General features: G+C 33.1%; 1 protein-coding gene across 1 annotated transcript in view; it reads left to right on the top strand.

Moving 5' to 3' along the window:
* Window positions 1-18,655, top strand: part of LOC133656159 (breakpoint cluster region protein-like) — a 590,239-nt gene that overhangs the window by 544,650 nt on the left and 26,934 nt on the right. Inside the window, exons 14-16 of the mRNA XM_062057056.1 lie at window positions 883-957; window positions 1,116-1,213; window positions 11,087-11,221. Coding sequence (XP_061913040.1) covers window positions 883-957; window positions 1,116-1,213; window positions 11,087-11,221 — 308 coding nt within the window. The remainder of the gene's footprint in view (window positions 1-882; window positions 958-1,115; window positions 1,214-11,086; window positions 11,222-18,655) is intronic.

Consider the following 18,655-nt stretch of genomic DNA (forward strand, 5'->3'; position numbering starts at 1 on the left):
GAATTTATAAATAACATGTATAACAGGTGTAAAAAATGTAAAGAAAGTGTAAAAACTATAAAGAACGTTTTAAAAAGCGAGGGGAGCGTAAAAAAAACACCACAAAAAGTATTGTGTAAGTGTAAAGTAAGTGTAAAAAGGCATAAATAATGTGTAAAATACATACATGATGTGTAAAACTGCTGTAAAGAAAGTGTAAAAAGGTGTAAAGGTGGTGGTACCTAATGAATACTTAGGCCTACTACACTACTGTATTTTAATGTTGTCATTATGGTGGTACTTAATGAATACTTAGGCCTACTACGCTACTGTATGTTAATGTTGTCATTATGGTGGTACTTAATAAATACTTAGGCCTACTTTGCTACTGTATTTTAATGTTGTCATTATGGTGGTACTTAATGAATACTTAGGCCTACTACGCTACTGTATGTTAATGTTGTCATTATGGTGGTACTTAATGAATACTTAGGCCTACTACGCTACTGTATTTTAATGTTGTCATTATGGTGGTACTTAATGAATACTTAGGCCTACTTTGCTACTGTATTTTAATGTTGTCATTATGATGGTACTTAATGAATACTTAGGCCTACTACGCTACTGTATTTTAATGTTGTCGTTATGGTGGTACTTAATGAATACTTAGGCCTACTACGCTACTGTATTTTAATGTTGTCATTATGATGGTACTTAATGAATACTTAGGCCTACTACGCTACTGTATTTTAATGTTGTCATTATGGTGGTACTTAATGAATACTTAGGCCTACTACGCTACTGTATTTTAATGTTGTCATTATGGTGGTACTTAATGAATACGTAGGCCTACTATGCTACTGTTTACAACAATGTGTGTGTGTGTGTGTGTGTGTGTTGCAGAGGACGAGAGTGCGGGTCTGTACGGCTTCCTGAACGTGATCGTGCACTCGGCCTGCGGTCTGAAGCAGAGCCTGAGTGAGTCACAAACACGCCATAGCGGATCTACGTCAACATCTTTTGCTCTGGGGCACAGTCTGCTTCCAAACACATGCAGCCTGTGGATGCTAGTTTGATTCCCATCACCGCAGCACTCGGCGTACTGCGAATACACATGATGTACTCTGTCTGCTCAGATCTCTACTGCACGCTGGAGGTGGACTCTTTCGGCTTCTTCTCCAACAAGGCCAAGACCAGAGTGTACCGATACACCACCGAACCCAAATGGAACGAAGTATGTCTCATACTCACGACTCTACAAGTACTCCTGTTTACATCAATAGTACACACAATATATGTTGCATCATCACTACTGCACAGGTACTATATTACAATAGTACACACAATATATGTTACATCATCACTACTGCACAAGTACTATATTACAATAGTACACACAATATATGTTACATCATCACCACTGTACTGCTACTGTACAAATACACACAAAAGTATTGGGACAGACCTCCTAATCAAGCATAAACATTTGTCCCAATACTTTAGTGACATATTTTACAGTTTAACAACATTTGTATTTTCATAACAATATCAGGATTTAACACCGCACCTCATTTTCATGACTGGTCATGTCACATGATTATTTTGTAAAGGGACAAGCGGTAAAAAAATATGGATGGCTGGAAAATGTAAAAAAAAGTGTAAAGAAAGTGTAAAATACATGATGTTTAAAACCAGTGTGAAGAAAATGTACAAAAGTCCTAAACAAAGTGTTAGAATGTAAAGAAAGTGTAAAAAAAAGAGTGTAAAGAACATAAAGAAAGCTTGTAGGAAGTGAAAAAAGTGTAAAAATGTAATGTAAATGTAAACAAAGTGTATATAGAGAGCAAAAAGCGTACAAACGTGTAAAGATGCATAAAGAGAGTGACAAAAGTGTAAAGTAAGTGTTAAAATATAAATAAAGTGTAAATAAAGTGTTGAAAAGTGTAAATAAATTGCAAGGAACCTGTAATAAAGGTAAAGAAAGTGTAAAAAGGCATTACAAATGTGTAAAGAAAGTGTCAAAAAGCGTAAAGACGGCAAAAGTGCAAATAAAGGTAAAGAAAGTGTTAATGCTTAAAGAAAGTGTAAAAATTTGTAAAGAATGTGTAAAAAAAGACGTTAGGAAAGTGTTAAAATGTGTAAAGTAATGTGTAAAAAGTTGGGACGGTGTGGCGAAGTTGGTAGAGTGGCTGTGCCAGCAATCGGAGTGTTGCTGGTTACTGGGGTTCAATTCCCACCTTCTACCATCCTAGTCACGTCCGTTGTGTCCTTGGGCAAGACACTTCACCCTTTGCCTCTGATGGCTGCTGGTTAGCGCCTTGCATGGCAGCTCCCGCCATCAGTGTGTGAATGTGTGTGTGAATGGGTGAATGTGGAAATACTGTCAAACAACATCATGTATGTATAACCAATTTATCATTTATCATTTGTAAAGAATGTGTACAAAATTTGTTAAGAAAGTGTTAAAATGTGTAAAGAATGTGTAAAAAATGTGTTAAGAAAGTGTTAAAATGTGTTAAGAATGTGTAAAAATGTGTAAAAGATGTGTAAAGAAAGTGGTAAAATGTGCAAAGAAAGTGTAAAAAGCGTAAAGAATGTGTTAAAAAAAAAGGCATAAAGAAAGTGTTAAAATGTGTAAAGAAAGTGTAGAACAGATGTAAAGAAAGTGTTAAAATGCAAATAATTGTAAAAAGATGTTAAAAAAAAAAGGGGGTTAAGAAAGTGTTAAAATGGGTAAAGAAAGTGCAAAAGGTGTAAAGAAACTTTACAAAAGGCATAAAGAAAGTGTTAAAATGTGTAAAGAATGTGTAAAAAATACGCTAGGAAAGTGTTAAAATGAGTAAAGAATGTGTAAAAAAGGTGTAAAGAATGTGAAAAAAAAATGTGTTAAGAAAGTGTTAAAATGTGTTAAGAATGTATAACGGTGTAAAAGATGTGTAAAGAAAGTGGTAAAATGTGCAAAGAAAGTGTAAAAAGGTGTAAATAAGTTTGAAAACGTAAATAAAGTGTAAAAAGGTGTAAAGAATGTGTAAAAAAAAAGACGCCAGGAAAGTGTTAAAATGTGTTAAAGAATTTGTACAAAGTTGTGTAAAGAAAGTGGTAAAATGTGCAAAGAAAGTGTAAAAAGCGTAAAGAATGTGTTAAAAAAAAGGCATAAAGAAAGTGTTAAAATGTGTAAAGAAAGTGTAAAAAGTTGTAAATAAGTTTGAAAACGTAAATAAAGTGTAAAAGGTGTAAAGAATGTGTAAAACAGATGTAAAGAAAGTGTTAAAATGCAAATAAATTGTAAAAATGTAAAAAAAAAAAAGGCGTAATTATCATGTAAAAAATGTGTTAAGTGTAAAAAGGGCATAAAGATTGCGTAAACTAAACGTAAAAGAAAGTGTAAAAAACGTTTTTTTTTAAATACAAAAAATAATAAAAATGAAATAAAATCCGGTCAAATATTTAGTTCATGACAATCCATAAAACACGTTCATCATTGTCATTGCACGTATTTTTACACATAAAAGTCTGTTAGCATGGATGAGTTTACGTCATCAGAACAATTATGTTACACACACACACACATACACACACACACACACACACACACACACACACACACACACACACACACACACACACACACACACACACATGTTAGAGCCCAGCTGTATGGATGAATCCAGGGCTAGGGGGAGTTGTGTGTGTGTGTGTGTGTGTGTGTGTGTGTGTGTGTGTGTGTGTGTGTGTGTGTGTGTGTGTGTGTGTGTGTGTGTGTGTGTGTGTGTGTGTGTGTGTGTGTGTGTGTGTGTGTGTGTGTGTGCGTGCAGTGATGATGTGTGAGGACTTAGTTCAACTAAGTGGAAATCATCTCAACTAATGATGATGATGAAGATAATGATGAAGATGATGACTCACACATCTGCCCACATGTCGGGGGGAGGGGGTGATGACTGTGTACATGATGTTGTTGACATACATGATGTTGTTGACACATATGATGTTGACATACATGATGTTGTTGACACATATGATGTTGACATACATGATGTTGTTGACATATACTGTATGATGTTGACATTTATGTTGTTGACATACATGATGTTGTTGACACATATGATGTTGACATACATGATGTTGTTGACATATATGATGTTGACATACATGATGTTGTTGACACATATGATGTTGACATACATGATGTTGTTGACATATACTGTATGATGTTGACATTTATGTTGTTGACATACATGATGTTGTTGACACATATGATGTTGACATACATGATGTTGTTGACATATATGATGTTGACATACATGATGTTGTTGATATATATGATGTTGACATACATGATGTTGTTGACATACATGATGTTGTTGACACATATGATGTTGACATACATGATGTTGTTGACATATATGATGTTGACATACATGATGTTGTTGACATACATGATGTTGTTGACACATATGATGTTGACATACATGATGTTGTTGACATATATGATGTTGACATACATGATGTTGTTGACATATATGATGTTGACATACATGATGTTGTTGACATACATAATGTTGTTGACATATACTGTATGATGTTGTTGACATTTATGTTGTTGACATACATGATGTTGTTGACATATATGATGTTGACATACATGATGTTGTTGATATATATGATGTTGACATACATGATGTTGTTGACATACATGATGTTGTTGACACATATGATGTTGACATACATGATGTTGTTGACATATATGATGTTGACATACATGATGTTGTTGACATACATGATGTTGTTGACACATATGATGTTGACATACATGATGTTGTTGACATATATGATGTTGACATACATGATGTTGTTGACATATATGATGTTGACATACATGATGTTGTTGACATACATAATGTTGTTGACATATACTGTATGATGTTGTTGACATTTATGTTGTTGACATACATGATGTTGTTGACATATATGATGTTGACATACATGATGTTGTTGATATATATGATGTTGACATACATGATGTTGTTGACATACATGATGTTGTTGACATATATGATGTTGTTGACATACATGATGTTGTTGACATATATGATGTTGTTGACATACATAATGTTGTTGACATATATGTTGTTGACATACATGATGTTGTTGATATATATGATGTTGACATACATGATGTTGTTGACATACATGATGTTGTTGACACATATGATGTTGACATACATGATGTTGTTGACATATATGATGTTGACATACATGATGTTGTTGACATATATGATGTTGACATACATGATGTTGTTGACACATATGATGTTGACATACATGATGTTGTTGACATATATGATGTTGACATACATGATGTTGTTGACATATATGATGTTGACATACATGATGTTGTTGACGTATATGATGTTGACGTACATGATGTTGTTGACATATATGATGTTGACATACATGATGTTGTTGACATACATAATGTTGTTGACATATACTGTATGATGTTGTTGACATTTATGTTGTTGACATACATGATGTTGTTGACGTATATGATGTTGACATACATGATGTTGTTGATATATATGATGTTGACATACATGATGTTGTTGACATACATGATGTTGTTGACATATATGATGTTGTTGACATACATGATGTTGTTGACATATATGATGTTGTTGACATACATAATGTTGTTGACATATATGTTGTTGACATACATGATGTTGTTGATATATATGATGTTGACATACATGATGTTGTTGACATACATGATGTTGTTGACACATATGATGTTGACATACATGATGTTGTTGACATATATGATGTTGACATACATGATGTTGTTGACATATATGATGTTGACATACATGATGTTGTTGACATACATAATGTTGTTGACATATACTGTATGATGTTGTTGACATTTATGTTGTTGACATACATGATGTTGTTGACATATATGATGTTGACATACATGATGTTGTTGATATATATGATGTTGACATACATGATGTTGTTGACATACATGATGTTGTTGACATATATGATGTTGTTGACATACATGATGTTGTTGACATATATGATGTTGTTGACATACATGATGTTGACATATATGTTGTTGACATACACGATGTTGTTGACATACATGATGTTGACATATATGTTGTTGACATACACGATGTTGTTGACATATATGATGTTGACATACATGATGTTGTTGATATACATGATGTTGTTGACATACATGATGTTGACATATATGTTGTTGACATACACGATGTTGTTGACATACATGATGTTGACATATATGTTGTTGACATACATGATGTTGTTGACATACATGATGTTGTTGACATATACTGTATGATGTTGACATACATGATGTTGTTGACATACATGATGTTGACATATTTGATGTTGTTGACATACATGATATTGTTGACACATATGATGTTGTTGACATACATGATGTTGTTGACACATATGATGTTGACATACATGATGTTGTTGACATATATGATGTTGACATACATAATGTTGTTGACATACATGATGTTGTTGACATATATGATGTTGACATACATGATGTTGACATACATGATGTTGACATACATGATGTTGTTGACATATATGATGTTGACATACATAATGTTGTTGACATACATGATGTTGTTGACATATATGATGTTGACATACATGATGTTGTTGACATATATGATGTTGACATACATGATGTTGTTGACATACATGATGTTGTTGACATATATGATGTTGACATACATGATGTTGTTGACATACATGATGTTGTTGACACATATGATGTTGTTGACATACATAATGTTGTTGACATATACTGTATGATGTTGTTGACATTTATGTTGTTGACATACATGATGTTGTTGACATATATGATGTTGTTGACATACATGAGGTTGTTGACATATATGATGTTGACATACATGATGTTGTTGACATACATGATGTTGTTGACATATATGATGTTGTTGACATATATGATGTTGTTGACATACATGATGTTGTTGACATATATGATGTTGTTGACATACATAATGTTGTTGACATATATGATGTTGACATACATGATGTTGTTGACATACATGATGTTGTTGACATACATGATGTTGACATATATGTTGTTGACATACATGATGTTGTTGACATACATGATGTTGTTGACATATATGATGTTGTTGACATATATGTTGTTGACATACATGATGTTGTTGACATACATGATGTTGTTGGCATACATGATGTTGTTGACATATACTGTATGATGTTGACATACATGATGTTGTTGACATACATGATGTTGACATATATGATATTGTTGACACATATGATGTTGTTGACATACATGATGTTGTTGACATACATGATGTTGACATACATGATGTTGTTGACACATATGATGTTGTTGACATACATGATGTTGTTGACATACATGATGTTGTTGACATACATGATGATGTTGACATACAATATGTTGTTGACATACACGATGTTGTTGACATACATGATGATGTTGACATATATGATGTTGTTGACATACATGATATTGTTGACACATATGATGTTGTTGACATACATGATGTTGTTGACATACATGATGTTGACATACATGATGTTGTTGACATACATGATGTTGTTGACATACATGATGATGTTGACATACAATATGTTGTTGACATACACAATGTTGTTGACATACATGATGATGTTGACATACATGATGTTGTTGACATACATGATGTTGACATATATGATGTTGTTGACATACATGATGTTGTTGACATACATGATGTTGACATATATGTTGTTGACATACATGATGTTGTTGACATACATGATGTTGACATACATGATGTTGTTGACATACATAATGTTGTTGACATACATGATGTTGACATATATGTTGTTGACATACATGATGTTGTTGACATACATGATGTTGTTGACATACATGATGTTGTTGACATATACTGTATGATGTTGACATACATGATGTTGTTGACATACATGATGTTGACATATATGATGTTGTTGACATACATGATATTGTTGACACATATGATGTTGTTGACATACATGATGTTGTTGACATACATGATGTTGACATACATGATGTTGTTGACAAACATGATGTTGTTGACACATATGATGTTGACATACATGATGTTGTTGACATATATGATGTTGACATACATAATGTTGTTGACATACATGATGTTGTTGACATATATGATGTTGACATACATGATGTTGTTGACATACATGATGTTGTTGACACATATGATGTTGTTGACATACATAATGTTGTTGACATATACTGTATGATGTTGACATTTATGTTGTTGACATACATGATGTTGTTGACATACATGATGTTGTTGACATATATGATGTTGTTGACATACATGATGTTGTTGACATATATGATGTTGTTGACATATATGATGTTGTTGACATACATTATGTTGTTGACATATATGATGTTGACATACATGATGTTGTTGACATACATGATGTTGTTGACATATATGATGTTGTTGACATATATGATGTTGTTGACATACATGATGTTGTTGACATATATGATGTTGTTGACATACATAATGTTGTTGACATATATGATGTTGACATACATGATGTTGTTGACATACATAATGTTGTTTACATACATGATGTTGACATATATGTTGTTGACATACATAATGTTGTTGACATACATGATGTTGACATATATGTTGTTGACATACATGATGTTGTTGACATACAAGATGTTGTTGACATATACTGTATGATGTTGACATACATGATGTTGTTGACATACATGATGTTGACATATATGATGTTGTGGACATACATGATATTGTTGACACATATGATGTTGTTGACATACATGATGTTGTTGACATACATGATGTTGACATACATGATGTTGTTGACACATATGATGTTGTTGACATACATGATGTTGTTGACATACATGATGTTGTTGACATACATGATGATGTTGACATACAATATGTTGTTGACATACACGATGTTGTTGACACACATGATGATGTTGACATACATGATGTTGTTGACATACATGATGTTGTTGACATACATGATGTTGTTGACATATATGATGTTGTTGACATACATGATGTTGTTGACATACATGATGTTGACATATATGTTGTTGACATACATGATGTTGTTGACATACTTGATGTTGACATATATGTTGTTGACATACATGATGTTGTTGACATATATGATGTTGACATACATGATGTTGTTGACATACATGATGTTGTTGACATATATGATGTTGACATACATGATGTTGTTGACATATACTGTATGATGTTGTTGACATACATGATGTTAACATATATGATGTTGTTGACATATATGATGTTGACATACATGATGTTGTTGACATACATGATATTGTTGACACATATGATGTTGTTGACATAAATAATGTTGTTGACATACATGATGTTGTTGACATACATAATGTTGTTGACATACATGATGTTGTTGACATACATGATGTTGTTGACATATATGATGTTGACATACATGATGTTGTTGACATATACTGTTGTTGACATATATGTTGTTGACATACATGATGTTGTTGACATATATGATGTTGACATACATGATGTTGTTGACATATACTGTATGATGTTGTTGACATATATGTTGTTGACATACATGATGTTGTTGACATATATGATGTTGTTGACATACATGATGTTGTTGACATATATGATGTTGACATACATGATGTTGTTGACATACATGATATTGTTGACACATATGATGTTGTTGACATAAATAATGTTGTTGACATACATGATGTTGTTGACATACATAATGTTGTTGACATACATGATGTTGTTGACATATATGATGTTGACATACATGATGTTGTTGACATACATGATGTTGTTGACATATATGATGTTGACATACATGATGTTGTTGACATATACTGTTGTTGACATATATGTTGTTGACATACATGATGTTGTTGACATATATGATGTTGACATACATGATGTTGTTGACATATACTGTATGATGTTGTTGACATATATGTTGTTGACATACATGATGTTGTTGACATATATGATGTTGTTGACATACATGATCTTGACATACATGATGTTGTTGACATATATGATGTTGACATATATGATGTTGTTGACATATATGATGTTGACATACATGATGTTGTTGACATATATGATGTTGACATACATGATGTTGTTGACATATACTGTATGATGTTGTTGACATATATGATGTTGACATATTTAATGTTGACATACATGATGTTGTTGACATATATGATGTTGACATACATGATGTTGATGACATACATGATATTGTTGACACATATGATGTTGTTGACATACATAATGTTGTTGACATACATGATGTTGTTGACATACATGATGTTGTTGACATACATGATGTTGTTGACATACATGATGTTGTTGACATATATGATGTTGTTGACATACATGATGTTGATATACATACATGATGTTGTTGACATACATGATGTTGTTGACATACATAATGTTGTTGACATAAATGATGTTGTTGACATAAATGATTTTGTTGACATACATGATGTTGTTGAAATACATGAAATTGTTGACACATATGATGTTGTTGACATACATGATGTTGTTGACATACATGATGTTGTTGACATATATGATGTTGACATACATGATGTTGTTGACATACATGATGTTGATATACATACATGAGGTTGTTGACATACATGATGTTGTTGACATACATGATGTTGTTGACATACATAATGTTGTTGACAAAAATGATGTTGTTGACACATATGATGTTGTTGACATACATGATGTTGTTGACACACATGATGTTGTTGACACATATGATGTTGTTGACACATATGATGTTGATATACATACATGATGTTGTTGACATACATGATGTTGTTGACACATATGATGTTGTTGACATATATGATGTTGACGTACATGATGTTGTTGACGTACATGATGTTGTTGACATACGCTATGCTGTCCATCAGGAGTTCGAGATCGACCTGGAGGGCTCGCAGACCCTGAGGCTGCTCTGCTACGAGAAGTGCTACAACAAGAGCAAGCACAGCAAAGAGGACGGAGGAGACGGCGCCGACCGCATCATCGCCAAAGGACAGATCCCGGTAGGGACACCTTCTTGTCACTCTGCGACGGCAAAACATCCCATGACATCATTCTTTCCATCGATGATGCAATCATAATATTTGCATAGTACATCAATACTACCACAAAAGAGAGAAAAAAATACTATATATATACATATACACATATACAACGACTGGCTGTGAACCTGCTGAGTGCAAACTACGTGTTTCGGAAAAGAAAAACAAACAGGAAATTGCCCGCTGACGTGCACTCAATTAGCCCATGTGGCACAATGGTCATTTTCCTGTAAGCATTTCTCCAAAAATGTTTATAAATATGTATATGTGCAGCACTCTTTAAATGTCTTCAAAAGAAGACCATATTCCTGTCCGCAAATAAAGTCCTAACAATAACAATGCGGTCTTTGTGTTGCTGCACGCGTGAATTGTGGCGCCCTCTGGCGGTGTCATGTGTTACTACACGGATGATGTCATCCCCGACTGCAGCTTTTGTTTGCCCCCCCCCCCCCCCTCAAAGATTCTTTGATGAAAAATACCTGACCTGATGATGAAACGATCACAAATAAAACGCGATGATCACCGCACGTTTCTTTGAGAGCGTGTCGTTTGTCGATGTCGTTAAAATCACCGTCAATGACATAATTAGACGATTTCTTCTAAATTGTACATGAAGTATTCCAATTAAGTGGAAAAACTATAAGAACATTTAATCCTGCCACAAAGCATTCATGTTGGTGATTTTGTTGTATTTATATTTTGGTAACACTTTAGTATGGGTAACATATTGTAAGTAACAAAGAGTTCATTAAGAGTTATTTGGACACTAGGGGAACATATTGTAAGTAACAAAGACTTAATTAAGAGTTATTTGGACACTAGGGGAACATATTGTAAGTAACAAAGACTTAATTAAGAGTTATTTGGACACTAGGGGAACATATTGTAAGTAACAAAGACTTAATTAAGAGTTATTTGGACACTAGGGGAACATATTATAAGTAACAAAGACTTAATTAAGAGTTATTTGGACACTAGGGGAACATATTCTAAGTAACAAAGACTTAATTAAGAGTTATTTGGACACTAGGGGAACATATTGTAAGTAAAAAAGACTTAATTAAGAGTTATTTGGACACTAGGGGAACATATTGTAAGTAACAAAGACTTAATTAAGAGTTATTTGGACACTAGGGGAACATATTGTAAGTAACAAAGACTTAATTAAGAGTTATTTGGACACTAGGGGAACATATTGTAAGTAACAAAGACTTAATTAAGAGTTATTTGGACACTAGGGGAACATATTGTAAGTAACAAAGACTTAATTAAGAGTTATTTGGACACTAGGGGAACATATTATAAGTAACAAAGACTTAATTAAGAGTTATTTGGACACTAGGGGAACATATTGTAAGTAACAAAGACTTAATTAAGAGTTATTTGGACACCAGGGGAACATATTGTAAGTAACAAAGACTTAATTAAGAGTTATTTGGACACTAGGGGAACATATTGTAAGTAACAAAGACTTAATTAAGAGTTATTTGGACACTAGGGGAACATATTGTAAGTAACAAAGACTTAATTAAGAGTTATTTGGACACTAGGGGAACATATTGTAAGTAAAAAAGACTTAATTAAGAGTTATTTGGACACTAGGGGAACATATTGTAAGTAACAAAGACTTAATTAAGAGTTATTTGGACACTAGGGGAACATATTGTAAGTAAAAAAGACTTAATTAAGAGTTATTTGGACACTAGGGGAACATATTCTAAGTAACAAAGACTTAATTAAGAGTTATTTGGACACTAGGGGAACATATAAGTAACAAAGACTTAATTAAGAGTTATTTGGACACTACAGGAACATATTGTAAGTAACAAAGACTTTTTTTTATTTTTATTTTTTTATTTTTTTATTTTAAACAACATAAAAAAAAGACAAGATACACTTACCATTAGTGCATCAACCCAAGAAAACCCTCCCTCCCCCATTCACACTCATCCACACTCATTTACACAAAAGGGGCTGTCTCTTTCTGTTATTTAAAAAAAAAAAATCTTCTGGTTCCTACAATATAGAATAATACAGTCTGCAAGGGATACAGTCTTTAGAGCACACATGATTGTGTGTGGTGCTGGTCCATTAACATTTTCATTGATTGATTGATTGATTGATTAATTACTATCTTTTATGTAATTGTTTTTATATTGCTTTACTTTCAAACAAAACAAACAAAGGACCTTAACTTCACCAGACCGGGTTGTCAATGAAATCAGATTGTTCAAAAGGGTTCTTAAAACCAGGTCCAGTTCAGATAACGTCCAGATCGGGCTCAGCAACACACACCTTCACCCATGTACACCAAAAACCAGGGAACACAACAGGTTGCATACAATCCACATACAAAAATACATTTTTAAATTAAGCACCCATGTACAGTCCAGATCACATCCAAGTAGAACTCAGCAACACACACCTTCATTTATGTACACTTAAAATAGGGAATGCAACAACAGATTGCATATCATATATAAACAAAATTACATTTTCAAAATAAGCCTTTGAGTACTTCCCATCTTTTTTTTTATGTTTTTTGGCATCATTATCGTTTTCAACCATATAATTTTCTAAAGTTAAAAAATACTGAATAAATGTTTTAAAGAAAGAAATACTAAGTGAATATCTATTTTTGGCCTTAAAAATAAACCTTTTACCGAGTACTATAATTAAATTGACTAAGTCATGACTGTCAATGAACTCTCCTAAAATAACAGAAACCACATCAAGCTTCATAAACAAACCAATCTTTAAACACATTTTTTCAACTTCCACCCAAAACAAAGACACAATATGACAATACCAAAACAAATGCAGGGTGGATTCAGGCTCCTGGCAACAAAATCGGCAATCATCTGACTCTGTCATATTCCATATTTTTAACATTTTTCCCGTGGGTAGGAAGTTATAAATAATTTTAATTTGAAAATAACGATTTTGCACATCGATAGTGGTTTTGTAGATTAATTTGAATATTGCATCCCACGGCAACGGGCAGTCAAAAAAGTCCTCCCATTTTCCATATGTGTTGTATGAGGCAGCCTTCAAAGATTTCTTTATTAAATAAAACTTATATATTTTTCTATTTATTTTAGTTCCTTTTTGCCAACTAGAATTTCTTATTAGAGGTTTATAAACTAATAATTTAGTAGTTCCATAATTAATTTGTTTCCATCTTTTCCCAATGACTCCAGTTAGTTGATTAAATGAAAAGCTTGAACAAGCATCACCATACATAGTTGTAAATTCATCATATTTCATAATTTTACCATTCTCATTGATAATATCATTGACAAAAATGATTCCTCTTTCAAACATATTTTTCCAAAAGAAAGGCTTTCCATCTATTACAATATTAGAGTTCATCCATATTATCTGCTGCAAAATATCATCTCTTTTTTTTGGTACATAAAATTGAAAACACCACCATGAGTGGATTGTTTCCTTTAGGAACCCCGCCATGTTTCCCAGCAGACTCTCTACATAAGAAAAATGGGAGGGGATCACTTGTAAAAAAGGATACAATTTCTTTTGATACAGCACATGTTTTTTGTCCAACAGGACACTCGTGTACCACTCAGTGTTTAAATACATCTTTGGAACAATTGATGCTTTTAAAGACAGACACATAGCTTCAAGGTTGAGAAGTTTCAGGCCCCCATATTCATATTCATTGTACAAAACCTTTCTTTTAATCCTTTCTGGTTTGCCGTCCCAGACAAAATTGAAGACCCTCCGCTCATAAATCTTAAAAAAGTTTTGTGATGGAGCTGGTAATGACAAAAACAAATAAATAAATTGAGGAATAATTAACGAGTATTTTACCATGCAAGGTTAAGGATTTCCCTTTCCATAATTGCATAATTTTATCCAGCTTTCTTAGTCGATTATCATAATTTACTGAGCCTAGATCTTCCAGATTCTCTGGGACAACAACACCAAGTATGTTAACTGGTCCATCTGTCCACAAAACAGGCACTTTACATTCCATTCGAAAGGACGTTCCCTTTAGATTTCCGATCCTTAATATTTTACATTTATCATAATTTAGCTTAAGCCCAGATTGCTGTGAAAATATGTCCAAAAGATCAAGAAGGTTTCGCAAACAATGAGGTTTGGGGCTTATAAAGAAGCTTGTATCGTCTGCATACATTGTTATTTTACTTTATATATTATTATTACTGAGCCCTTCAATATTTTTATTCAATCTAACTTTAATCGCCAATATTTCCATAGCAATAATAAATAAGTATGGAGACAAAGGGCACCCTTGTTTTAGACCTCTTAATAAAGGTATTGTCCCAGAGATGTATCCATTATTGATAATTCTACAGTTAGTTTTATTATATAGCGTCTTGATCCCGTGTAATAAGGAGTTGCCAAAATTGAAAAAAACTAAGCTTTTACAAATAAAATCCAAGCTAATTTTGTCAAAAGCCTTCTCCAGATCAGCTACAAAAATTAATCCTCTTTTATTTTCCATATTATAATTTTCTATAATTTCTAATAACTGTCTAATATTGTTTCCTATGTTTCTTCCTTGTAGGAAGCCTGAATGATTTTAGTGAATAATATTTGACAAAACAGACTTAAGTCGTGTAGCCAAACATTTTGCCAGGATTTTAGCATCATAACACTGAAGTGTTATTGGTCTCCAATTTTTTAGATGAACTGGGTCTTTATACTGACCATTTATTTCCTGTTTCAATAGTAAAGAAATAAGGCCTTCTGTTTGAGTGTTGGACAAAAAACCCGTTCTATATGAGTAATTAAAACTAGAAAGTAATGGTTTCTTAAGATCTTCATAAAATACTTGATAAACCTCAATAGGTATTCCATCTAATCCTGGGGTTTTCCCTGGATGAAAAGATTTAACAGCTTCCACAAGTTCTTCCTCTCTAATGAGGCCTTCACATGAATGGCTTTCTTCCGAATTCAATTTTCTTTCATAATTTTCTGGAAAAAAATTTGTAGTTTCAAGAGGGATTACTGGATTAGAAAAAATGTTTTTAAAGTAATTTTCCATTTCTTTCAACAATGTGGTGTGTGTATCCAATACCTTTCCATTTGTTTTAATAAGCTTGGAAATGTTCTTTTTAGAACGATTTTTTGTTTGGATATTTAAAAAGAATTTTGAACACTTTTCACCTTTTTTCATCCAGACTGCTCTGTTGCAGTCATAACTTTTCAATAATTGTTTTTCAACTAAATCTGCTAACTCCTCTTGTTCAGCTGTAAAGGTATTCAGTTGCTCACTAGTTAGATTATCATTACTGTCAATGTTTTTTTGTAAATCCTCAATTTCTTTCTTTAATTCCTGTTCTGCCGCATTAACTTTTTTTTTTTTTCCATGAAGAGTATGCAATGGCATACCCCCTAAAACAACATTTGAAGGCTTCCCAGACTATTTGGGGATTTGAAGATCCTACATTATTTTTAAACAAGTCGGTAATAAATTGCTTTGTTTTTTCAATAAATTCATCATCCTGTAGATGCATTTGATTAAACTTCCAATATCCGGGCCCACGTGTATTATCTTCAATTGCAATATTTAATCCTATACAATTATGATCAGAACACAATTTATCCTCGATGGATATTGCAGTCACTTTGTTTAGCAATGAAAATGATATCAAAAAGTAGTCAATACGACTTGCCTGGTTTTGTCTTCTCCATGTATACCGTACTAACCTAGGGTTTTTGAATCTCCAGATATCAATTAAATCAAATGCATCCCTAACATTTTGAATCTTTTGTAAAGATTGAGGATGATAATCCATTGAAAAATTACCTTTTCGGTCCAGAACTTTATCTAAAGCAACGTTAAAGTCCCCCACAATAATAATTTCCCCTTGTTGTTCTTGCAACATGTCACTTATTTCTTCAAAAAAGGAAGGTTCATCAACATTTGTCCCATACAGATTCAAAACACACATCTTTTGACCTTGAATAATCATATTTAATATTAGCCAACGTCCTTGTGAGTCTTTTTCCATAGAGTTAAATTGAAAATTAAAAGTTTTTTTAATCAAAATCATAACACCTTTTGAATTTCTGTAACCATGTGAAAAGAAAATTGGACCATCCCATTCTTTCCTCCATTTTTCTTCATCTAAATGTGTTGAATGCGTTTCTTGAAGACAAAAAAGATTATTATTATTATTATTATTTTTATTTTTACGGCTTCCTGGCCGTAGTTCCTGGTTGTCGGCCGCATGGACTGGGGGGGATATCCGGGCCCTCTACTCTTCCTACTTATAGCACACACAGTCACACAAATATAGGACTTTGGGGGATTGTCCTGCGGGGAGGCATGGCGGGGGGTTGAGGATGCCTCCTATGGGGCTCCAGTCCTCCTGTCTTGTCCCTTGCTTGTCCATCCCTCAATCTTAGCTGCATATTAGACACTTAGGATTTGGAGGGCTCGGCTTGGTTGGGACCCACCAAGACCTTGATGTCCCCCAATTTTAATCGCATTATTAGTTCCCACAAGCATACATATCTCACTCACGCTACAGTACACGCATCAATAGGGACTGGAGGTCGGCTGTAATGGCTGACCTCCTAATTTTAACTACACAGTAGACACTCTGGGGGCCTTGTACACATCCATGTGGGGGGGGTTGGGGTTCGGCGCACCCCGCATTGCCTCGTCGGCCGGCGCGGATTCCGGGGACTGCGTTCTGGTGGCCTGCCAGGCTTTTATTAATTTATTATTATTATTATTATTTTATATATATATATATATATATATATATATATATATATATATATATATATATATATATATATATATATATATATATATATATATATATATATATATATATATATATATATATATATATATATATATATATATATATATGTGTATATATATATTTTTATTTAATTTAATTTATTTATTTTTTTATTTTTTTATTTTTTTATTTATTTTTTTATTTTTATTTTTATTTTATTTTTTTAAAATAATTTGTATTATTTACTTACTTTATTTTATTTAATTATTTGTATTTGTTATTTCTAATTTAATTTAATTTGTATTTCATTGTATTATTATTATTATTATTTTTTAATTATTATTATTTTTGTTTAATCTTATTATTTATTTGTGTGTGGCGTCGCGCGGGTCTCGCTTCCTGTTGGGTGGGGTCCGTGCCCGTGTGGCCCGACCTTGCGCTGTGGGGTCTCTGTTGGCGACTTGATGTGGTGGCGGCGCGGCGCCCGTGTCTGGTCTGGATACTGTGTCTCGGTTGTTTGGGCGGTGGTGTGTTTGTGCGGGTTTGGGTTGGGGTGGTGGGGTATTTTGGTGGGGGGGGGTGTTGTTGTCTCTTGTTTGCGTGTTGGCGTTTGGGCTTGCTGGCGGGCTGGCGCTGGCTGGTCTCTGTG

This window comes from Entelurus aequoreus, linkage group LG08 (genome assembly GCF_033978785.1).
Source record: "Entelurus aequoreus isolate RoL-2023_Sb linkage group LG08, RoL_Eaeq_v1.1, whole genome shotgun sequence".
Lineage (NCBI taxonomy): Eukaryota > Metazoa > Chordata > Actinopteri > Syngnathiformes > Syngnathidae > Entelurus > Entelurus aequoreus.